The 26,538-nt window shown below is 35.0% G+C and overlaps 1 protein-coding gene across 1 annotated transcript in view; it reads left to right on the forward strand.

Annotated features, from left to right (window-relative positions):
• The first annotated feature begins 1,625 nt into the window (after nt 1-1,625).
• Nucleotides 1,626-26,538, forward strand: part of LOC149785653 (26S proteasome non-ATPase regulatory subunit 2-like) — a 63,975-nt gene continuing 39,062 nt past the window's right edge. Inside the window, exons 1-6 of the mRNA XM_089979481.1 lie at nt 1,626-1,734; nt 6,450-6,506; nt 12,048-12,212; nt 12,859-12,980; nt 14,621-14,845; nt 22,183-22,341. Of these exons, the coding sequence (XP_089835607.1) occupies nt 1,648-1,734; nt 6,450-6,506; nt 12,048-12,212; nt 12,859-12,980; nt 14,621-14,845; nt 22,183-22,341 (815 nt within the window). The 5' untranslated portion in view covers nt 1,626-1,647. The remainder of the gene's footprint in view (nt 1,735-6,449; nt 6,507-12,047; nt 12,213-12,858; nt 12,981-14,620; nt 14,846-22,182; nt 22,342-26,538) is intronic.

The raw sequence follows: 26,538 nt of genomic DNA on the forward strand, positions 1-26,538 counted from the left end.
ATTTTTTCCTTGCTTGCTTTGTACAATGTGTATGCAGATTCTTCAGTTAATAATTCCATCAATTCAGCTAATTTATTCTTTTTTTTCCTATTTTAGATATTCTCAGAATTGATTGGTGTTTGCCTTAGAAACTGTACATTTAGAATTGTAGAATAGACACTGTCCTTCTTGCTCTGCAAAGTTCACTAAATTGGTCCTTTACAAATGTTATAAAGATATCCAGAGAGTACTTTGTGCTTGACAGAGATCAAAAAGCCAACTGTATATCCATCTATAACTGTTAGTTTATGTTTAACAATGTACAATATTTCTATTAATCCTCTCAGACATATGAATAATTTCAGATCGATGTCAACAGTTCCCATTCCAATGGTTGATTAAAAAAGCAGCTACTTAGGAAAATGAGTCTTTGTGTGCGGTTTTCAATCTAATGCTGTTTTGCACAAATTATATTTGTGAAGAATCATTATACATTGAACTGGTAAAGGAGCTAATCAGATCTTCAAGTTTTCTCTTCTTTTCATTTTCTTTTTCCTCTTTCTTTCTTTGTTTGTTTTATATTTTCCCTTTTTTGCCACCCCTACAAAAGTGCTGACTACAGCGATTCACCCACATAGCCCTTTGTTTGGTATGCCCGTGGTCCAAAGAAAATGTATACATTCCAAAACACTGTCCTTCATCTTACTGGAATTAAATTTTACAATGAGCCCACAAATTATTTTCTATTGAAAGGGTCTCATTTTGAAGAAAATATTTAATAGTATAGAAAATATTATGTGTGTGATTTGGATTTTTTTAAATGTAGCTTAACAATTTTTTAGTCATATTGCTACGATGTCTGCAGTGTGACAGTTTATAGTGAAGTCTAGCACTGGGGCATCATGCCGCAGACATGTAGCATGATGTCCCACCCAGTCACATTATCCTGACACCAGGCCGACCAGTCCTAACACTAACCTCTTAATGCTGAGCACCAAGCGAGGCAGCTGTTAGTACCATTTTTTTAAGTCTTTGGTATGATTTGGCTGGGGATCAAATCCACGACCTACCACAATTGAGGCAGAAACTCTAACCACTTGGCCACCGGAGCGGTCGAAAATATTATGTTAATGAGTGGGTGTTCATCTGTTATAGAGAATCACATTGTTAAATGTAAAGTGAAAAGGACTTTTAAGTATTGATTACAAAAATAATTAATATGAATGAGAATAAAACACTCGCTTCTCTGAATAATAATAATAATAATAATAATAATAATGTTCAACAACAAAAGTTATTGGTAAAAATATTAACCTCCACTGCAGTCCAAAAATAAACCCTCCAAAAACCTTTGCTTAACTGCTGGGAAAACAAATCAAATAACTCTTTCTTGAAACATTCACGCTTTACTTTATTCATGTATGCTTCTTTTTATGGATATGTCTCTCTAACATCGCCAGATACTGTGCACACAGTATCAAAATATGTTAAATATTAGGCATAAAATAACTGAAACTTGCATCTTAATTAAAATAATAAATTGGATTAATGAATAGACGGGGGTGGGGTATGATACCGCATTTTTTCTTATTTGTAAAATATTCCGCAAACTAATGGCGTAATGCCCCTTTCTTCTGGTTGAAATTTTCAGTAAATACACCGGTAAACATGGCAGACAAAAAGAAAACGGAGGTTGAAGTAGAGAATAAAGAAAAGAAAGATGGAAAGAAAACAGAGGACAAGACACAAGAGCTGGTGAAAAAATCTATTTCAAAATAGAATATTTTGTTGATTATCAAGCATCCGCTCACGTAACCGTAGAGTAAATAGTGAAACGTGGACGCTTCAATTTTGCATAGTCATGAACGTAACAGTGTGTTGGGGGTGGGTGGGATTTCGGTTTGAAATTGAGTTTTCAGGATTAGTTTCTCCATTTTAACATAATTACTTAACTGTCTACTTAAGTAGGTGCTGCCTTCTCGCGATAGCGTAACAGACGACGCATTATTAATACACATGTTCGGTATAGGACATGAATAATGAAGTATACTCCAGCGCTGTACTGTATTTTCGCGTGCGCTGTATTATCGCGGCAAACAGGATTACCAAATTAATTTTGAACACGCGCCGTCTGTTGTCCCATACACTTGGAACCTAAATAATTTCGTTCGTATGCTTAATCTTAATATCATAATATGTAGACTTTGCTTTCAATGAATTGAATATTTTCCTTAATATATTTGCCCAAATGTTCACGAAAACAGACAGTTTAACAGAGTGGTACTTTACGGACACAGCTATGCCAGCCATTATTTCTTCATGAGAGGTCCACTTATGGTTTCAAATTGAATTTATGAAGAAAATAATGTGCATGCGACAGTTAAAATCGTCAGGTCAATAAGCTATCAAAACACATGCCTGTGATTGTGAAAAGAGTTTGTTTGTTGGCACAACTGAAATTAACACAAGCTATTTGATGGCTTGATTCCTATATTTCTTCTTGAGCTACAACACAACAATGGAAAAATAACACTGTCACTCAATATACATAAAAAAAAATCACAGGGCAAAGTTGTTTTTGCTTTCACATTAGAAAAAGGCAAAGCCAACTTAGTCCCCCACTTCACCTGGTAATAGGACCCCTGAATCTTGTTAATTGTGTCACCATAGAACCCAAAAGCTTAGATTGTAGAATATGGTATACACTTAAAGGTTTGGCACTGTGTGCTGAGAAGATGCATTGCTCACCAGTATCACAAGGGCACCATAGCCTTGAGAAAATAAGTGCTTCATGACTGTCTCAAGAACTCTGCAAAGGCAGCACACTGTGTAATAATGCCTACTTCTCCATTTAGTAAACACTCTATGTGCATGTTTTGTACTTTTGCTTTCAGTATATGATATTAGGGACCAATCATTTAGGGGGCATTTTCTTTTGAACCAGGATATTTCTTTTCTTTTACCGCAAGATTATTAATTTAGTTCAACTTCTAATATGGATATGATTTTTTTTTCACCTTGAAACTAGAGCAAGAGTGTTTTTTTAAAGATATTTGTGGGTTCAGAATTTTATTTTTTTAAATCCTAGGCCCTTCCTCCTACCACCATCCCAGAAGTTAGTATCTTTAGTATGTATGGTATATCAGTATTAATCTTTGTGGACCATAATACAGATGACATTTGTGTATTATTCTTAGTGGACCATAGTTGATATTTCAGTTTACAATATCAAAATCAAAATGTTTTTTTTAATGCAAATAACATTTTTGCAATCATACCTTTTCTGAATTGCCATTTCTAAGTTTTACCCTTATGGACTTTAATTCAGTTGTTCTCAACCAGATGTATTGAAATGTTAACTTCTATTTATTCTGGATATATTTTTTTAAATCTTCATTTTAAATAGCAAGTTATATGATCTGAATTGTCCATAGTACAAACGGGTAATACTTAATATATTTTTGATGTAACTCTTGAGGCATGTTGATATCTTCCCATAATGGAACACTTTTCATAATGATGCAGTGTAAAAATTAATAATGGCATTGTATAATAATGTGACTTTTATTTATCATATATTTACATTTTTATGATTAGGTATGCATATTGTCCAGACTCGGTGGTCTTAAACTAAGTAACAGAACATTATTTCCCTAGAATACAAAGTGACAATGTAAAAGGTGCATATAGTATTGTGAATTAAATCTTGAATAGTCCTAAATATTCTATCACAAGTCCAAATATATGAAGTTCCAATTGAACTGGTGTTCCAAATAATTTCCAGTATTGAATGTGTTGATGTGACTGTAATCTCAAACATGCTAAAGTTTCAATGGCCTGGAATGTGGTGATGTGTCAAGTCTTTTAATTTATCACAATAATCCAAAATGCCCTTGTCTGAATACACTATAATTACAAATTAATGTTTTAGTCCAAGAAAATTATTGAGCACTTGTAGTTCCAGTGAATAATAATTTGAATAAATAAATCCACCTAAATTAAAAACCGAAGACTGATTCTGCTTTGGATGTTTAGGCAGGAATGAATAATCCTTAAGTGAACAAGCTTATGTACCCCTCACATGACCTAGGTTGCAATTACCGTTTTCTGGAAATACTCTGCCAGTGGAAAACTTCTTTTCTGAACATTCTAATTTCGGAATCAAGACTTTTTTAAACCCAAACTGGGTAAACAAGTTTACAATTAATTATGATCTGAATATATACTCTATAATCATAGTGACATATTAGCAACATATTATGTTGTGAACAAAATAAATGTCTCTGGTCAGGTAGACCATCATCTTGATTTTGGACTAAGGTCAGTTAAAAAACACAGATATACATAACATATAATCATTGAGAAAAGCCATCAAACAATTCAGATTAATTATGCATAGCAACATCTTAACCCTTTATCTCATACAAGCATCTTTGAACGCCTTTACTCCATTCGCATGGAAGCGTCTTTTGACGCCTCTACAAGATTCACATGGAAGCGCCTTTTGACGCCTGCTGTAAAACTCAGCCATTTTGAGCTAGATTTCGTAGCGCCACCTTCAGGGAAATCCCCCCATTAGATAATACATTCATTTCTGCGAATGACAATTACGTCAGATCATATGGTCGCTATTCATGCACTGGTCGATATCTGCTATTTAAAGTAACTGGGTCGTAATCTCCAGTCTCCAAAATGGCAGCTGCGGATTTCATTCAGTACGTACGAAGTTTTCACGATTAGAATAACAACCACGAATGATTCAATAAATTAGGTAAAGTCTCTGATATTGATGTAGGCAGCAATTAGTTTTTATAAATTATCAAATTCAGATGACTTAGTGATATAGATGCACACAAAAACCTTGTAAATTTCGAGTATCGGAAATGGCAGCTTCGGTTGGTCATGCGTCCTCACTGACATGACGGTGAACGAGTTCTCTCAAAATTTTGAAGCACATAAAAAAATTCTTCTGTGAAAAATAATTACACAGCTATAACAATCGGACTTTACTCTTAAATTTATTAATATATGTGTACCAAAAATGTAAAATGGTTAAAATTGTTGTTAAACGTAACATACACTAAATTGCTTAACAGTTCACAGGCAGGATTTCATTCAGTACTTACGAAGTTTTCACAATTAGAATCACAACCACGAAAGATTCAATAACTTAGGCAAAGGCTCTGATATTTATGTAAGCAGCAATTAGTTTTTATTGATTATCAAATTCAGATGACTTAGTGATGTAGACGCAGACGAAAAACGTGTAAATTTCGAGTATGGGAAATGGCAGCTACAGTCGGTCACGCAGCCTCACTGACATGACGGTGAACAAGTTCTCTCTCGATTTTAAAGCACATAAAATATTCTTATGTGAAAAATAATTACACAGCTATAACAATCAGACTTTACTCTTAAATTTTTCCACATATAATAGATGTCTACCTAAAACGTAAAATGGTTAAAACTGTTGTTAAACGTAACACCACTACATTGCTTAACAATTCACAGGCATGCCTATGCGGATGCGGTCAGCTAGGTAACAGGTGTTCTATTTATAGCATGCTGCACTTTTTCACTATGCACTATGAGGTAAAGGGTTAAGCAAAGCTTGAAATTAATGCTAATCCACTATCCAGCAGTTAGTGACTTTGCTGATGGATCTCTAAAACCCAGTCATCAATAATCTATTGGAATGTTGAAAACTACCAACATTTGCCATTATTATAACTCTGTGATCTTAAAATAATGTAATAGAATAAATTGAAAAGCAACAAACTTTGTAAAATTCAAAAGATAATTTATATTTCGAACCACTCCAGTGGCCTAGTGGTTAGAGCATCCGGCTCGGATCCAGGAGGTCATGGGTTCGATCCCTGGCCATGTCATACCAAAGACTTACAACAATGGTACTAACAGCTGCCTTGCTTGGCGCTCAAGATTAAATGGTTAGTGTTAGGACTGGTTGACCTGGTGTCAGGATAATGTGACTTGGTCGAGCATCATGCTACATGTCTGCAGCATGATGCCCCAGTGCTAGACATCACTTTAAATTGCCACACTGCAGACATTGTAGCGATATGACTGAAAAATTGTTAAAGCTACATTAAAAATCCAAATCACACACACACACATACATTTTTATCTAGAATACAAAGTGAAAGTGTAAAAGTGTTAGTAAACCTGACCCTGTTTCAGGGACGAGACACATGGAATATTTCAAGTTATGGTCGAGATATGTTTGTAAATAGAAATATGCTTGTAGATTCTGTTCTGATTGTATTTAATTACTTCCCTTGGGTATTGTCTAGTTATTAGAAAATGTGATGCCTTGTATGTGCTTATATTTCTATAATATGCACTTTTTGCAGTATATGATATATGTACACATTCATATATTGTCTACATTGTATGGTATATTTAGTTTAATAATGCTTGAGCTTTGAAAATGAGCAATTTTTATTTTTCAGTCTGAAGAGGATAAACAGCTTCAGGAAGAACTTAACATGTTGGTTGAAATATTAAAGGTAAGCTTGACATCTATTATTAATAATGTATATGCAGGCTTACCACACCCGGAAAATTGGAAAAGGTCAGGAATACATTTGGAGGTACAAACAAAAATAACAAGACAAAAGTTCTGTTTTTTTAAAATATTCATTTATTTTATTTTATTATAATCTTTTTGTGATTTAGTTGTGATATGTTGTCATATTTTGGGCAAATTCAATTTTCCAGTCAACCTGACCCCGGACTTGTATAAAATTGTAAAGTCATGCATTCTCAGAATAAAATAAGCTCAGCGTGACCTATATTTAGTCTTTTTTTTTTGTATTGGCTTTTTGTTTAAGTTTCTGTTTGTAGGTCATGACCACATGAACACTGGACATGCTGTATGCATACTATCCTACTTAGAATCATGAACATTTGTGAGGGGTGCATCGTGATCGGTAAAACACTCTTGTTGCAAAAATAGGTCCCTTTGGCCTATATTTCTTAGAATATGTTACCCAGTTGTACTAGCAAGGAGAACTACTACTACAGAGCAGCTCGTGTGTTTTCAGAACCTCGTTCATCATGGTGGTTGACTTAATCCTCCACTTTTTCTCCACAATAATGCTTCATGATGGTGTAGTAAAATTCTGACAAATCATCTCACCTCTGCCAGCATCTCTACCGTGGAATGGCTGATCAGCATATTGATGGACATTTGAATAGCCAGTTAATGAAGATCAGCCATGGAAAGACCGACATGTCACGAGTTATTAACAATTAAGTAGCATTTCAGCAATCAGTGATCTTTATTTCATTTATATATGGACAATTTAAATTGATTTAAAAAGTTTTGTATAATTTGTACATTTAGAAAACGTACACGCTGACGTGACAAGAGGCCCACCTTGATGAGCTTCTCTTGGACAGTGTAGACAATTAAATTCCAGATAGCAGATAGCAGCAGCTTCTGTGTAATAACACAAACAACAAAAAGGAAAACACTGAATTTACACAATATTGGCTCTGTTATGGGATTGAATATACATTCACACAACTACCAACTTGTTCAATTCTGAATGCAAGTGTACTGTATGGGACTGGCTATTTATTTCTGAATGGTATTTTTTAAATTTTATTCATCACAAGTTAAAGTAAAGCAAGGAATGGCATAGTGCCCTCCTTTATACCACAAATCAGAACAAGACAATACTTTTCAAGCATTTGCCCCACTCGCCCCTTTTGAAACTTAAATGGTCTCTCCCTATTAAAGACTTGGCTTCAGTGCATGTTCAGCATAAATCAAGGCAGTGACCATTGTAAACACTGTGTTAAAATGTTACAACCAGAACAAGATGTCAATTTCAGCTTGGGAAAGGTGCATTTTTATCACAGGAATGACTTTGCACGTTGCATGTAACACCTGTAGCTCAAATTGTGGTTCAGTCTTTAAAAACAGTAGATATATTTACTGTTCGAAAATCACTAGCACACTACAATCATATTGGACAAATCATAAACCTGTCTGATCTACTATTTGTTTGGATTTCACCTGACCAATGGCGCTGGACCCTTGCCCAAAGGGCTTTTCATGGGGATTAACCTGATTGAACAAGACATCATTGAACTGCTCTCAAGGGCTTAATTAGTTCACCTATCATACAAGTCCTGCTACCTCACTACTTCAGCAGTAGGCAGGAAAAATCAGAAATGCATTTCTTGGTGGACCCATCTGCTTACAGTTGAAGTATGATTCATCATGAATAAGTCTTGTTTATGAAGCCTTCCAAGGGCACATTGATTTGCCTTTCATACAAGACCTACTTCCTCATTTGCATTAGTGATGGCAGGCAGAATCAGCGAAATATATGCCTTATCAATAGTCCAAATTACATGTAGTACCAACAAGACTAGTCAGTTTTACTGATGACTGTATCCTTCTTCATTGCCAAGAACAAACTGCCATTAGTGGATAACCAAATGTTTGTAATGAAGTTACTGTCAACTTTGGACACATCATCTCAAGACCAACTACAAAATCCAGTATGAGCTTTGAAGTTGTGTCTTAAAATGACAGAGTCATTGCATCGAGGGAGATTACGCTTATTTTTACCACTCAAACAGGAACAGGAAGATACATTAGGACAAACCCTTTCATCTGGCTCAAGTAGGTGATTCGCTCAGCATATTGAGAAATAACCTGAGCTCAATGTATTTGTTACGCATTTCAGCTCAAGGCGGGTAGCATTTGACCAGAACTGTTCTCTGACATTATCCAGGCTGTGGGATGGAGATAGGAGTCAGCATTCTTCAGTTTTTATCTTATCCCAAAGGGCTCACCTTGATCAGGTAGGACCTATAGCCATGGCCCAACAGGTCACCTTGCCAGGTTGTTCAACATCTTCATAAGATGCAGCATCATGGCTTCTGCTGGATTTGTCAGAGGGAAAATTTTCCCTTTTTGAAGCTGCTCCCTGACAGCTGGAGTCTTTTCCAGTCAAGGTATTTAGAAACTGTCTCACAAGTCTCACAAGGCTTAGGGGACCAGAGTATCACTCAGGGGTAAGGTGATATATCTCCCTCCACTTCTACCTATTCTCCTAAGGTTTTATAATTGGGGAACGCATTGGAAAAAAACAATCTTTTTCTCGTAAATTATGTTTTTTAGGAACTACTTATCCAATCATAATACACATATTCCCTTCCAGCCTTCCTACAGTTATATCCATGGAGAGCATGTCTTCTGATCAGAAGTAACTGAGATAGTCATGAAATTTGGCTTCAATCCCTGTAGCAATTGAAGATTGCTGGCCAACTGCCACCCATGTGTGCAGACATGTTTTAGCTTTTTAGCTAAAAGTTTTTAACCTGAGAGGACTCGATTTGTGAGGTATTAGTAGTTCTCCTAAGGTATTATGATTGGGTAAGTACTGGTGAAGAAACATGTTTTACTAGAAAAAATTTGTTTCTTGTTTCAATGACTTTTTCAGATTTTGTTTAATTTATTTGGTGCTGTTCTGTTTATGTTGAAATCATAAAAATTCATAATTTGCATATTAGTTAATTATGTCCAAAGAAGGTCACAGTGATCTAGGTTAAAAGTATTTATGTTTAACTCATGACTATATCATCCATGCTGTATACATCTCTGGCCACACAGAAGGCCCTTTTTGACCAGTACAGTTGGAAATCGTTTTAATTTTCCTATATTAATGACTATAAATTATTAGTCACAGACCAGAAGATCATATGCAGTGGCCTTCTGTCTATCATCCATCCATCCATGAACACAAGTTTATTGTCACTACTCATCCAAAACCTCCAGTTGGTCCAAATGAAAGTTTTGACCCTTGGACATTTTGCATGGCCATCATAGTTGCCAGCTTGAAAATCTTATCTATACTTTTTCCAAATGGATGGTCATATCAACATTGATTGTCCTAAATGAAAATAGTGCTGATCTAAAATGCAGTATGCAGACCCTGATGGCCATCTGAAAATCTTGTTATTGCTACTTCTTCTGAGGGGATGGTCATATTGACATGAATTTTTTCCAAGAATGGTTTAATGGCATGACAGCACAAAATTGGTTATATAGTGCCAATTAAAAGTTAAGTCCTGAAAATGTGAAGAAAGCTTTATTAAACCTGGTGTGCAACATTTCATTGTAGCCACTCATTCCCATGTGTTCAGTGTTAGAGTGATCTTATTACTCCTGTGGTACAACATTGTAGCCACTATTCCCATGTGTTCAGGGTTAGCATGATTTCATTAAACCTGTGGTACAACATTGTATCCACTATTCCCATGTGTTCAGCATTAGAGTGAGCTCATTAAACCTGTGGTACAAAATTGTATCCACTCATTCCCATGTGTTCAGGGTTAGCATGATTTCATTAAACCTGTGGTACAACATTGTATCCACTTATTCCCTAGTATTCAGTGTTAGAGTGATCTCATTAAACCTGTGGTACAACAATTTGTCCACTCATTCCCATGTGTTTAGGGTTAGAGTGATCTCATTAAACCTGTGGAACAACATTGTATCCACTCATTCCCATTTGTTTGGTGCTAGAGTGATTTCATTAAACCTGTGGTACAACATTGTATCCACTCATTCCCATGTGTTCAATTTTAGTACACTGTAGCTTTACTAAACCTGTAGTACAGTGTTGCAGTATTGATGTTAAGCCCACTTTGGTAGGGAATGAGATGGCAGTGATATTTGCTATGGCAGTATGGGTGTTGTCAACAGTTAAGGTGTTGGTTAAACTTTATAATTTGTATGTATTTCCTTAACCCTTGATATATTCTCATCATATTTGGCATGAAGCATTATTAAGGTAGTCAATTCATTCCATAACAAGTTTGCCTGCCCTTTACTTTGGGGCCAGGGTAATGGACATATAAAATATGCAATTGTGGGTTGGTTCAAGTTATCAGTTGGGGTTTGGTTAAGCCATTTCATTTGCTTATATTTCCTAAACACTTTGGACAAAACTTTGTGAAACAAATACAATTCCTTCTGTGACACATGTCATGCTCATTTGACTTTGCTGTCAAGTTCATAAAAATACTATGTTGGAATTTTGGTGAAGTTGTATCATTTACTGATATTTTCTAAACCTCTTTATGGATTTTCTTCACACATGAGATGAATCAGCATGAAGCTTCAAAACATTCACGCTTTGATCCTGAGGGCAAGGTCACAAAGAACATTTGTGTTAAGGTTTAGTTAAATTTTATTTTTTGTTGCTTATATTTCATAAACCCTGCAATTTCTTTTTTTCTTACTAGGGATGAGTCATTATGAACCTGAGATGGTTCATTCTGTGACATGCTTACTTGCCCTATTGCCCTTGGTGTCAAGGTTACAGTTAGAGAAAAGTTTGCATAGAGGTTTTGATTAAAGTTGTTTTACTTGTTTATGTTCCCTAAATCCATTGATGTACTTTGTTCATACTTTGGAGGAATCAACTTGAAGCTAAGACATCATTCTGTGACACCCACATGCCCTTTGACCTTGTAATCCAGGTCACAGTCAGAAAATTTGCATTATGTTTTCAGTTAAAGATTTCATGTGTTTATTTTTCCTAAACCTGTTGATGATATTTTTCATATTTGAATGAATAATTATATTGGTTAAACAATTCATTATGTGATGTGCTTGCTCACCCCATTTGATTATAAAGTCAAGGTCACACGTTTTACAGTGATGCTCTATGGGCTTTGCATGCAGGTCTTTGGTGTCTTGTGTAAGATATTGCAGTGCTCTGCTTATTCATTTTTTCATTTCATATTTAATAACAGGAATGCATGGTGTCCAACAAATTTAAAAATTAATGCTGGTGTTTGACCCACACAAAATTGTGTGGTACTAAAATATAATAGTTTAATACATGCAGTAAAGCTAGATTGGAATGAATTTGTGAATTATAACATATGTTAGAAACTAAATTTGATTTGTGCATTTTTCCTGTTGCATTATTAACATTCGCCATGGTCCATGAAATGCTAAAAAGTTAGAGTACTTGTAAACATAATCTTTGTTTACCGTGTTACATATTTGATTTCAGGAAGATGATCAGAAACTATACAAGGCAGCCCTGGAAAGTTTGCGCACCCAGATTAGAGCTTCTACGACATCTATGACTTCTGTTCCTAAACCACTGAAGTTTCTTCGAATTCATTACGATACATTGAAGGAAGTATTTGAAAAAATTAAAGATGAAGAAACAAAGGTATTGTATTATGTTTTAATAAATTATTTTATGATCTTTTTGTTGGATGAAGGATATTACATTTAGAGGTGGAAATCAAGTTTTTAAGTTGCTTGCATGAGACAGTTTATCAGTGCCCTACAGCACAATGAAAAATGATGTTTTCTGCAACATGCTCAAAAACACCAGTTAGAATGTATCCTTTTTACATGAGGTTTTATAATAGCTAACAAGCTGTCTGAATATGATGGTTTAGAATTTTTATCATTAATTTTTTTGTAGCCAGAAGTAAAAGTAGCTTTAAAATTTTAGTAGTCGTGATGAATCATCATTATTCCTTCACTAGCTGTTTGGTGAAGTTGGACTATTGAAATTTTACATTTCAAATGCCTGACTAGAAACATATTTGCATCAGCTTGCAGTCTACTGCTAATTTTGAGGAATTAATAAAGAACTTTAATAACCATAATCCAAAGTTAACATAATTTGTTGTTGTTGGGGGGAATGCATGAATAATATATAGGTGTTCTGCTGATGTCTTGGGAAAAAGTGACCACATGGTAGAAATGTCACCAAAAGATTTTTTAAAACTATTCTGATATAAACTCTACACCCACCAGCAGTGATTTGCATTCCATGATTGTCTTTTGTATTTTTCTTTTTGCAGAGATTTTGTGCAGATATTATATCTGTCCTAGGAATGACAATGAGTGAAAGCAGGGAAAGCTTAAAGTACAGGCTTCTAGGTTCCAAGGAAGAGATTGGGTCTTGGGGACATGAATATGTCAGGTATGTGATTTGTCACTAAAGAATATCATACGACTAAAAGTTTGGATCATCGTAACATAATACTGGATGGTACTCTGATAGTTAACTGTATCACTGTGCTTACTGTGCTCTTATCCAAGTTAGTTATTCCATGATTCATAACCCTTGATCTACACAGTATTTATCTGGACTTTCCACTCATCTAGTACAATAGATTGTTCTCTATACATACAGTTTGCTCTGTACTTTCTTATACATTACCAGTCATTATATACTAGGAGAACATCCACAACCTCTCAAATTCAGCCCTCCCAAGCCAATAAAAGGATATTTACCACATCTTTGGCTTGTTTTAGCAATGAAAGTGCTCATGTCATCTGCTTGCTTGCCAAGATGAAAGTCAGACAAGATTGGCTAAACCCAGTCAGTTACCTGATACTAATTCGATTAGTTCCTAGTCAGCATGCTGTCTTAAACGATCTTGCAGAAAACTTTTAACCGGCTGTAGCAATCCTTGGGAGGTTTTTATCACATGGAATTTTCTTAATGAATTTCACAATATTGTTGTTGTTGAGAAATATTTATTTGATTATATCATATGATGAGCTAAGCAATGTGATGCTGATAATCCTGTTTTAGTGGTCAGTATTACTTGAAATTTATCTGTGAGTAATTTACCTTTTTTGCAAAATATCTAACTAAATGATCATTTCATTCCTGCAAATAATATCATAGTCATTTTCTTGATTCATATTCTCCACTTCACTGTAAGCTTAGCATGACGCCTGACTATTTTCACTTGTATATGCCATTCTTTGCATTCTCTAATTACGGATAACATTGAGCAGGATTCAGATATTTGTGTTTAATTCATTTGAGCAGGAGACAAATACTTGTGTTCATTTTAGTTGATATGATTTAATTGATTTTAATTATTCATTGGAATTACAAAGTGTTCAGACTTTAGGATTTAGTTTTGGAATTACTGTGAATTCATTTAAAGACATTTTTGATCTTACCTTGTGATACATCAAGACTATTGGCACATGAGCCCAATAGATGAACTTCATTCGGAATAACACTGAACTTGTTTGGAAAACTTGATGCTTTTGGACTGCAATAGAACTTGTAGGATTTATTTAGGATTTCATAGTCCACACTGTAGTTCATTTTTAATTTGTCACTTTGTATATTAGGGAAGTAAATTATTTGTTCAGTTTTACAAAACTTGTTGGTTTTCACTCTTTTCTGTTGGTTTTCAATCTTTTCTGCTAATTTAAAACCATAGAGTAGTAACTATATATATATATATATTTTCGATGATGTCATAATGTACAAAAATTAAATGAGATTGATGAAGTCATAATTTACAAAAGTTAGAGAACATTGAAATATCTTAATCTCCATCTTTGACATATGCCATTTTATAACGATATATGCTGGAATTTTCTTGTTTATCTCCTTTGTAAAGTCTGTGGAGCAAAATAATATTTTGGATGTTCTGATAATTCACACTTGACTGTAGATGGGTATTATAGCATTAAATTTGCAACTATATTTAATGAGCCTAATACATTATGATTCACATTGGATAATAGGCAGCTGTATTGATTTTTCATCATAATAACATGTGTTCTGATGATCTTGTTTCAACATTGCAGGCATTTGGCAGGCCAGGTTGCACAGACTTGGCAAGATCTGGATGAGAAAGACAAAGATATGAAAGAGAAGTTGTTGAAAATGACCAAAGATATTGTGCCCTACCACATGATGCACAATGCAGAAGCTGAGGCCTGTGATTTGTTGATGGAGATTGAAAGAATGGACCTTTTGAAAGATTATGTGGATGAAAATGCATTCCCTCGTGTGTGTCTCTACCTAACTAGGTAAGACAGAATCAGACTTTCTGCTGACTGGCTTGTGAATAATTGAAAATGTTTGTCTTACCTATATTAGGAAATAGCGACCCATCATATCACATTTTTGGGGTTGCTTTGTCCATGTCATCAGTATTAGGAGTCTTAGCTCACCAGTTCAAAGTACGTGGGAGTTTATACTATGATTCAAGTATTATCTGTCCTAGTGACTGTTGACAGCATGTTAAAGATTGTGTTTAGAATTGTTAGCGTGGCTTTTATTATGAAACTATTCATTTAAATTTCACAATTTAAGGCAATTTAAGTGTTCATTAACTTCATCTGCAGGGGCCCTGAGTAGCCGAGTGGTCTAAAGCACTCTTTATTACAGATCACTGCCATCTCACCTCTGTCTGCGTGTGTTCGAGTCTCGGATTTGGCTAATGTGGGTATGTGAGAAAGCTTGCCAGTAGCTTCTCGTGGGTCTTAAGTTATTTTGGGGGTTTTCCCCGAGTTCTTCCTCCACCATTAATACTGGCTGCCATGCATAGCCTATCATGTGCTGAAAAATGGCGTTAAACCCCACAACAACAACATAATAATCTCTACTTCTCTGCTTCCTCTTTTACTGTGAGCAACAATAATTTCTCTTTCTCTGCCTCCTTTCTTGATCATAGTAATTGTTGCTCAAAGTAATTTAGAAATTCTATCCCCTCTAAACCTAATGCCTTTTTTCATCAGTAATTGTCTTTCTAATTTTAGCACTTGCCATCTGAAATTAAAAAAATGTAAAACTAAGTTGTGAAAATGGTGAGGCTTTTTTTTTTAAAAAATGCAACCCAAAGCAAATGAGTCAACCAAGACAAACTTAATGATACGAAATAAAAAAATTTTTACTGACAAACCTGACACAACAAGACTACAGAAAAAGACAAAATGTTGTCCATCAGTGCTGAATACCCATGGGCATGGCCTAATGATATGCTCAGTATAACACTGACAAGGGCAACATTATTGAGTGACTAACTGACCTGTCCTGTTTTGGTGGTCTGGCAAGCTGATCAGATATTATGAACTCCATACACTCCGTCAAATACTAAAGATGGGAGAGGGTGAATGTTTGGGACAGGTGATAATTACTCAAAGAATGAAGACAAAAAGCACAAAATTCACAAACAATATTACATTTATTGAGATATAACACTGAGAATGCACACACTCACACATTCACAATACTTTTTGTAATGATAATGTTAAATGAAATAAAATTCATAGAAATTGTTCAAGTCCTGTTATTTGGCTTCCTTTTAATTGTACAGTTCTATCATTACACTACATGAGGACCTCACCAAAGTCTGTTTTTCTACTTGTATCCTGATCCAAATAGTACTCCATGGTTTGGCTCTTTAAATTTACACAGCTATTCTTCCATATGCCACCAGTTTATATATATTTACGTATTCTTCACAAAATAATATCAACCATATATACTCGTGTATAAGCCTGTTTGTGTATTAGCCAACCCCCTAAACTAAACAGGTATGAACACTAAAATGTCCATGACCCATGTATAAGCCGACCTACAAATCCGAGTGATCCCAAGATGCACAAGGTCAGTTCTAAATGCATTTATTTACCCAATAACACTACCTCTCCCTTTTGACTTTATTATTGCTTGTTTATGCATTATTGCATTGGACATTTTATATCAGTGCACCGGTAATTCCGTTTTTACTTTGCTTTGAAATTGTAAATACCTAACTCATTATAATGTAATCCCAATATGAAAACAATGAACAAACAATACGGGTCGATGCTAATACCATAAAAGCTGAGTTGTAGTTTGCTTTGATGTAAGCAACCTTATACCATACCTGTCAACTTTCACGCCGGGAAGGAAAAAAAGATTCCGATTTTGGGGATCACTCCACGCCTACCTCCTGATTTCATAATATCTTCTGCTTTTTGCAGAGAACTCCCAAGTATTACATTGTCTTCAATTTTCATTTCTTCTAAACAAGAAAAGTCCAACATGTTCTGTTGCCATCACCTGTCAATTATTGTTGTAATAAAATAATTACTTTACTATAAAGAATTCACTTCTTCACAAAATAGAATGTTAAGTTTAAACATTATTCACTTAAATTAATGATCTTTTTACCTCTACATTAATACAAAAATAAAAAAATAAACCACAACAAAAAAGTAAACCACAACAAGAAAAGCGTCCACGATTAATTTCAGTCCCAAGAATGATCACTATGAATGCTGTAACTCTATCTGCTATAGCGCCATTCCCATGGAAGAAATTTACACGAGTGAACAGCTGGCATTTTTATACCGTATATACCAATGATAATTACCATCATTAAATTACAAGAAGGAATGAAAATACATACCACATAGCAAATGTGTCCTCAAAAAAACTAATTCAGAATACACATTTTCTAATAAACAATACTAAATGCTTTATGAGCTGACATTAAGGGAATAAGGTCGGATATACCAAGATGGGAGAATAGTTGCCACATGTACGGTACCATGAGGCTGGCTATTTTGGTACCTTTAGTTCAACAAAATTTGGAAACCTTTATTTGCCAATCAATTGCTGGTGCTTGCATAACACACACTAGTGTACAGCATGGTTTCTTTGAATTACAGCAGACGGCCAATCGTTTTCACAAAATAGTTGCATGGATAAGGATTAACTTTTAATTAGTCTTGCTGGCTGTCTTGCTTGTTTATTTAAGACAAATCTTCAACCATTGTGCAGTTTGACCATAGCTGACCAGAATATGAAAATAGGGCTCGTCACAAAATGAAATAAATTCGCCGACTATCAGCATAGGAGACACATCAAGCTATCCATTGTGTGGAAAGTTATGATATTTGTTCAGCTAAAACACAAAAATAAAATTGATTGATGTTGATCTTAGTTGAACTATATGAGAATTTTAGCCTTTATTATTACCACTCTTTGTGACTATGTAAATTATGATGGTTATGTGCCTTGTACAATTAAATGTGCGTACCTTTTTAAAAAATATTACCTCAATTTGTAGGATTGCTTATATCATTGAAAATAAGTAACTTGTGAGTTCATGGTTCAACGTAAATGAAACACCTATTAAGGATTAGCTGAAATATTATCTGGAAGAATGCAATTTGGTCGAAACAATGAATAAAGCAAAATCTGCATCTAATATGTTTGGGAATAAGTAAGGGTTTAAGTGACGCTATGCACGCTTTGCACTGTGTAAGTACTGTACATTATAATTTAGCATGGTCTCCCTGGTAAACTCAACCGGCCAGTGAATTATGAAGTCTGTATTTACCTTTATTTAACTTCGTGTTGGAGAAATCAGAAAATATGCACATGCAAAATAATAACAAAATCAATCATAGTAATTTATAACAGTTTAATAATTGTCAGGTCACCAAAAGTTACTCTTTTTTACATGCCTATGTCTTAGGACATGGAAAAAAATATTGTTTCGTGTCTCAAGATTTACAGCCATTACAGTAGTCAAGAAAAAGTCCTAAAAACTGTAAAGTTAGACAATGGCCAGCGGATAACCCAATGCCCCCCCCCCCTTCCAGGCCTTTATTTTTTCCTAAATTATTTGGCTTATATGCGTGTATGTATGGTAAATGTGGCCACAAATCAAAACTATTCACTGTTCCAGAATTTGACACTATCTCTTTGCTTTCCCGCTCATATTTTGAATCTTCTCTTCACCAGCCAGGATGCTCGGTGAGGTTCCTCTTAATGCAGTCATGCACTCCTAGACTAATATTGCTTGTGATGGCTTTATGTTCCCAGAACACATGAATATATGTGTGACAGCTCACCACACAGAATGAGCATCTAGCAGGAACATGTGCTTTTCCTTAAAATTGCAATCTGAGTCTTTCTGTGAGCATATCCTGTATTCACACTTGGTAACATCTTATGCTCAAACTGTTGATTCATTTGGTTTGTGTGACATTGATAATGAGCAGTGATCCTGCATGTCAATGAAGTGAACTTGCATTTGATTGTTTGGCATATTACCTGTTTAAAAATAGATAAAATCTACATGATATAACATTTGGGAAATGATTTAATTGGGTTGCTTTTCTTATAATACTACAATAACATGCTTAGTTAAATTGTTACCTGCTCAGTCATGTTAGCCAGGTGACTCATATCAGGCACATTGGGCCTCTTGATTATTTCTTCACTCGAGAAATGTTGTTTTTGGTTACTACCAAGTAATTTCACTTGGTGATAATACAACTCTGACTCGTAACTCACTATCTGTCTATTTTTTCTTTTCATATGTAGCCTCATAAAAGAATTTCATTGCTTAACTGCAGTGTGCTTGACCCTGTGTAAAGGGATAGGTACTGTAAGGGTCAGTTCCGGCCTTTAATCAGATCCAGATGAAACTGACATAGATAAAGATGTACCTCACTTTTCCTTAATTATGTATTTTATTTTAATCCCAGACCATGTTTAATATAGTAAGCAACAATCAATTTTAATCTATTTTATATCTTTGGATAGATAATGATTTCAGTTATTGCCATAAGACAGAAGCAGAGAAATAGTGCAAGACAAGAAGCATGCATAAATCATTGAAGTTTTTTTTTTTAAACAACAAAAAATTCGATTGATATAAAATTGAAAGGTCTGAAATAAAAAAGATCCCTGGAAGGCTCAACTGCTGTTATATTTTGTGGATGTTTACAGGCAAGCATGTTACCTTTACAAACTGAAATGTTGTACTTGCATGGCGGGAGAGTTAGTACATATGGACATCATGTTGTCTTTTGATGTTCTATGGTTAATGTTAACTGTGTCCCAAACAATTTTATTCTTCCTTTAAGAAAAAAGTACTTTTTACATATCTTAGCATTACAAACAGTAAATTTGATAACTGTACAATAGTGTCCCTTTCTTCAAGAAATACTTCATCTAGAACTACCACAATCAAATTTATTTCTGTTTTGCAGTCAGCAGTAGGAAGCCCAAGTTGTTTTTGAAGTAATTCAAATGGCAAACAAATGTTGCAGTTTAAGTTTATTCAGCACTCATTTCCCTACTTGCTTAGCTTGTGTGTGTTTAATTCATACAATGGTAAAATATAGTCTACAAATTAATTAAAGCAAATATTGTTATTTAAAATGATCCTGGTAAGTATGATACATTGTAATCATTATTTCCAACATAATTGCTTATTTTTCAGGCCCCATTAATATAATAATACCATAAGCTAGTTGTTGGTCAATTTCCTTTATGCATCAACTCTTCTATAATTAGCTACCTTTATCCCAATGTTGAGGTCTATACACCCCCCCCCCAAAAAGAAATCTGAAAAAAAAGGACAAAAAAGAACACAGCTTACAACTGATATTACATGCGAGTTATTTTAAAAGAAAAGGGAGGTTGGCAAGTATTGTATAGTTGATTTTTAGGCCCATATAAGGGGTGAATGAAGAATATTGTCTTCATTTTTTTTTAATGGGAGGAACACAAACCACAATCAGGAGTACATATGCAATTTGCAAATGTATTACATGTTATGTCAAAAAATAGAATTCTTGATTGTGCTGATATTTTTTGAGGTCATTGAAAATGCAGAAATAATGCTAAATTTTAGGTTTTTGATGAACGTATGTCCATTTAGGAATAGAACATTTTTTTTTCAGTGTTTCACAACACCATGTGTATAGTATATATGTTACAGTGGGCATATAATCATTGTGGTATAAATATAACAAATGCTGTTTACAGTCACTTGAATTTGTTGCTAAGTTTTTAGTCAAAGTTGGTCCGAATTCAGCATTGTTCTATAATCGTAAGTTATGTAACAACTGTTGTCTCCATGCAGTCCTTAAACTTGTCAGGAAAAATCTTATCTGTAACAAGTTTTCATTTATTGCACAAGGTATGTAACATACAATGGATATTTCAGAAGTATGTCTCAGTTTTGTCAAAATCATTTTATGTGTTCATTTAAGCAGAAATGCATGTTTAGATGTAGTTAATACATGATATTGTTTTTTAGTAATAAAGGTGTCAATGAACATTGATGGAATAACATTTTTTTTCTCACACAGTCCGTATTTGACAACCAGAGCAATATTCAATAGGTTCTTAGCACTTACCTTTATATTCTGTACAAATATCAAACTGCTTGTTGCATATGGACCAAGCTCAGATTGTGTACACATTGGCAATTTTATAGCCAACTGTTATGTCACGAGCATGTCCAAATGCGATTGCTAAATAATTTTTAAAGAGCAATTGCAGTTTGAAGTTCTTAGGCTTTTGCCCTGGTAATTTATCTTCAGCTACTTTTTTGGAAACTTTTAATTTTGGGGGCCATAAATAGGCCTCATAGTACATGTACCTACCCATTTTCCTAATTCCTTTCTGATGCTAATTATCAACCTGTCTCTTTTAATGTTTAATGTATCTTTAATTTCTCTTGGCTCATAGTTATAATTACAAGTAGATACTAAACATATGTTGAATGTTTTGCTGTTAAATTTCCGTGTGTTGCATGATTTTTTTAGTTTAGTTTAAAGCTGATGTTATTAGGATTTTTGGAGCAAAACATACATGGGACCCAGGAAAAGAGCTTTTATTGTGAGGTACTCACCAATAAATGCAAATTAGAATCTTCTTGTCATTTAATATGAACTCTGTGAAATCAAAGTGCCATGGCATATATTTTTAAACAACTGCCTTCCCTGGGTACCATGTATATTTAAATGGAAAAGCCCTTATTACAAGCACACTATCTGTCCATATATTTCTATAATTCATCTAAATTCTGAATGCAGTGAATTTTCACATGCAGTTATAAATACATTTGGGTCCATTTTTTTCTTTCATAATTCACTGTTTTGTATTCAACTTCTAGATTTTGCTTAGTCTGTCTTGCATTTATATTTTTGATTCCATTCAAAATGCATTAATTTCTTTTGTGTTTGCTTTGCATTCATCCTTCATTCATTTATTTTCATTTGTGCTGCATTCCGTTTATTTCAGTTGTAATTTTTCAAGATTAGTACTTACTTTGCATACAAGTATGACAATACAGAGAGAGAGAGAGAGAGAGAGAAAGAGAGGGAATACATATAGATTGAGACATCAAGTTAAAGAGCTTTGTTTATTTCAGACAACAATAGACACATTTCTAAATGCTATTTTTTTATGAACTGATCTTTTCCATGGAAAGCACAATTTGACAGTGTGGATTGTGTTATATCAAAGCTCATGTGACCTTATTGTACATTAACTTACAGAAGTTGTTACGCCTCAACAATTGATATCCAGAAAAAGCTTTACTGACATTGGTTTTGTTCCATTTCAGCTGTGTTCCTTACGTGCCAGATCCAGAGAACGTCACTCTAACGAGGACAGCAGTTGAACTTTATGTCAAATTCAGGCAGTACCCTCAGGCGATTCGATTTGCCATGCATCTAAACGATATTAAGTTGATAGAAGATGTGTTTGAATGCTGCCTTGATCTGTAAGTTGTAAATCATGAGCTTTATTGTTTTAAGTCATTTTGGTGGAGAGTATTATGTTATTACCATGTTTATCCATCTAACTTTTCTCTTCTATTCTGCATAATAATTTTTTAGTTCTACAGCACATATCAAAGTTGTAAGTCAAAGGTTGGGGCCAGTGTCACTGAAAGATGAAAAATGGTTTCTGCACAATATCTTGAGTTTTCTGGTGTTTACAGTTAGCAAACTTTGAAGATGGTTTGCACTTTGGTAAAGAAGAAACCAGTCAATTTTTAGGTCAAAATGTCAGAGTTTAAGTCACTGACTGGAAGAAGAAAAATGGTTTTGTACAATAGCATTTGTTCTGCATCATATACTTTGTGGATGTTAAGAATATGCCCTACTACCTCTCTAATGCTGGAACACCAAAAAATTTGTCTTTACATGAATCATGCAGACAAAGGGAAGATATTCTTACCCATTATCTCCCCTTAATATCACTGGGTGTCAACCAGTTAAGATGGCAGGGGACAATTTTTATGCACAAATTTAATGCTGCATTCACTGGCCTAATATTAAAAAATCATAATAAAATACACAAGTGAGATCAAAAAGGTCCATATTTTTTTATGGCTATATTAAAACAATGCATAAGAATTTTATTCACTTGACCAGGAAAGTCAATGGCAGTTCATAGCAAAGGAAGTTTATGCACCCCATCCCCAAATTTATACCTGCATTTTTCACGTCCAAAGGTCATTTTTGACACCATTTGATGCTCACAGTGTAAACAGCCCTTTTCTAGATGATGATTTTGCAAACCAGTGTGTACCAAACAGGCTGATGTAATTGAAAATGTTGTCATCCAAGCCGTTTTTGAGATATTCTGCTTGCCCTGAACCCTAGTGTTTACTGCTTTGGGAGTCCAGCTCATGGTATTTCACTGTCTGCATACCATAGATTAACTACAGAAGGTGCACATGCCTGACATCAATTTCAAGAACAACACAAGCCCATAACACCTAGTTCAGAAATATATCCATATCTTTAATTACTAAACAGTAATAGCGGGAAAAGTTGCACCATAGCCTTAAGTTGAGAAATTTGACTGGGGCCAATTTTTGAACCTATCCTCTGCCACCTAAATCTTTCATTGTGGTATGATCAACATTGTCTCACACTGCCTTGATGAATCTCCAAACATTTATAATTATATTCATCCTTCAAATAAGTGTGCCTTTGTCCATGTGGGTTCGAGTCTGTGTTCATATAGTAAAGCATATAGTAGCTTCCCATGCATTGGTGGTTCTTACTTAGGTTTTCCTGGGTTCTTCCTCCATCGTTTATACTGGCCACAATGTATAGCCTATCATGCACTGAAAATAAATAATGTTAAACCCAGAACAACAATAGCAAATAAGCGTCATGTAATAATGTGTTTTAAGGTTTCTGCAAAGACTGGTAACCTTACTTGTGATTTTCAGTAAATTGTTTTTGACATTTTTTTAAAAAGTTTTTGTTTGACCTGGTAAGCATGCAGTATAAGTATCATACATGCTGGATGTATTTTGTACTGTTGGTACCAGTTGTATTGTTATTATACATGTTATTACATGTGTTGTTGTTTTCTCATTGTTGTTATTGTTGAAATTTGTTTCAGGTTATTTCAAAGTTTTGTTTATTATCTTATTAGAACATGTTGACCAAATGCTCAAGATGCGAGAAAATTTCAAGGTTAGTGATGAGAGTCATGTCACTTGCCTGACTTGAACTAATTGTTCATCAAAACCACGTTTAAGTGTATATGGTTCTGGGTTAGAGGAAAATTGGTCTTCAGTTCCTGAGAAAAATTCCAAAGATGAGAGATATAGAGATGAAATCAAAATCTTAAATAGGCAGTGCCTTAAACCCCCCATTTGTAATCATTACCTGTTGTGAATATAGTGAGCTAGATTACAATGGCACCTCACCCTCAAAAGATTCACATCTGGGAAGCTAGAGGTTGACAACTTCATGGTGCTTGATGTGTCTGAGCTGTATGTTGTCATCCATATTGACATTCCATTTTTGTCTTCCAGCAGGCCATGCATACCAGACAACTGGAGACCAGTCTTTAATGATGGCTCATGCAGGATTTGGTAGTCGAACCCATTTTATAAAAGAATTATGCTGGAACATGTAAAATTGATCAGTCCTTTGACGGGCCATGCCACATACTGGCTGTCATTCCCTTTGCATACAGAACTGTATGGGGGCCAGTATCAATGATTCATCCATTTTGCAGGCCAGCCAGCCATCAACCTGGCCTTGCAGTCATTAGTCCAGACATCCTTTTGGACTTCATCCAGTCAACAGAGACAACTTGCACTGCAATTTCATAGCACTGTTCTGACTGTATCGCCGAACACAGTTAAGTTACTTGCAGCATACCCTTTTGTTTCAAGATAAGACCTCCTGGCTACCAGAAGAAATGCAGTACAACTAAAAAGTTGTCACCAACTGCTATTGCTTATCCATTATCTTGTGCAGGCGGATGAATGCCATTGTGAATTATTGCACAACTCTTCCCCCTTATTCCTTCTCTGATGTCCTTCAGTCTTGGTCCAAGGAAAGAAGGGGGTTATGTTCTTCTTTATTCTAGACTCCCAGTAATTACTTTGAGGAGGGAATAATGTCTTTGGACTGGGGATGAAAAACCTGGAAAAGATGTAGCTATTGAATAATAGCAGGTAAGTATCATATAACTAACATTAGTTTTGCCCTTCACAAGATTTACTTAAAAACTTGGTCATGTAAGATACACCTGTAGCATTCAATATTGATGTTTTACCAGAGAGTGAGCGCCATTCTGGAACATGATTGCATCTATTCTGAGGTGTTATTTGCTTTACTAGTAAGAGATTAAATGAAGAAAGCACTTCCAAACTTAATAATTGATACAAAAAGTTTGCATTGTATTTTGCTGTGAGATTTAGTACCAAATTTGATTTTCTTTCCCATTTCCATTTTCATCTTGATGTCTGATGTGCATGTATTGTCTTAAGCTTGTAAATTATTAATTAACTATTCAAATTGTCTATTGCTTCAACTAACCAGCTGCTTAAATTGCAAGTACAGTCGACTCCACTTAACTGCACACTCTGGATAACTGCATATAGTCACGCTGGTCCCGTTTTTTCCCAATGCTTTTCAATAGGAACAAATTTCGCATAACTGTACTTCACTTAAATGCACATTCCGGATAATAGCACTATAAATTTTCTGCCTGTGGCACATTATTCAATACAATTTTACTCCGGTTAACTGCACAATGTATAGTCAGGATCAGTTATTGCCAGTCCACTGCTGTAGTGCTTCAAATAAGCCGACAATTAAGCCGGTAAATGCGACTTTGTAAATGATTGACATGTAAAGGACGCTATGGCATAGGTGGTAGATATGGTAGATACATGTATATCCCTGCCAACCAGGGAGCAATAGCGTGGGAACAATCATAGTACAGCATGGGAAATATTGCTCTAAACCGTGATTTGAACTAGGGGGTAATCATCGGAAGTTCAACTTTGCATTTATGAGTGTTTATTTTACAGTCTAAAATGACTAGTCGCAAGTGTAAATCCCTGACATTAGCTCAAAGGTTTGAGGTCATAAAATGCGTTGAGAACAACACAAGTCAGGCCTCTGTTGCACTTGAGTTCCGTGTTAGTCACAGTGTGATTTCGTGAATTCTCAAGAACAAGGAGAAGATCACTGAAGACTGGCAAAATAACAGCAATCCTTCTCAGAAGTGCAAACGAGGTGGCAAGTCCGAAGATGTTGAAGAAGTGCTGTTACAGTGCTTCACTCAAGCTCGCAGTTCCGATAAGTGGACCACTGTTGCTTGAAAAAGCTAATCAGTTGGCAAATGGTTCGGGTTTGCATGATTTCAAACCAACAAATGGATGGTTGGAAAGATGGAAAATGCGCAATGGAATTCAATTTAAATGACAACACGGCGAAAAACAGGATGCAGACAACTTTGGAGCTGAACGATGGGTAATTGATGTTCTACCCGAAATCCTTAAAGACTACCAACCAAAAGACATCTTCAGTGCCGATGAAACTGGGCTGTACTGGCGGGCGTTACCTGATGGGACTTTGTCTTTCAAAGGAGCAGAAGCACCGGGATGTAAGATTGCCAAAGATTGTTTGAGAATTTTGTTTGCATGCAATATGGA

Source organism: Sinohyriopsis cumingii, chromosome 13, assembly GCF_028554795.1.
Source record: "Sinohyriopsis cumingii isolate HCF-2022 chromosome 13, ASM2855479v2, whole genome shotgun sequence".
In the NCBI taxonomy this organism is placed as follows: domain Eukaryota; kingdom Metazoa; phylum Mollusca; class Bivalvia; order Unionida; family Unionidae; genus Sinohyriopsis; species Sinohyriopsis cumingii.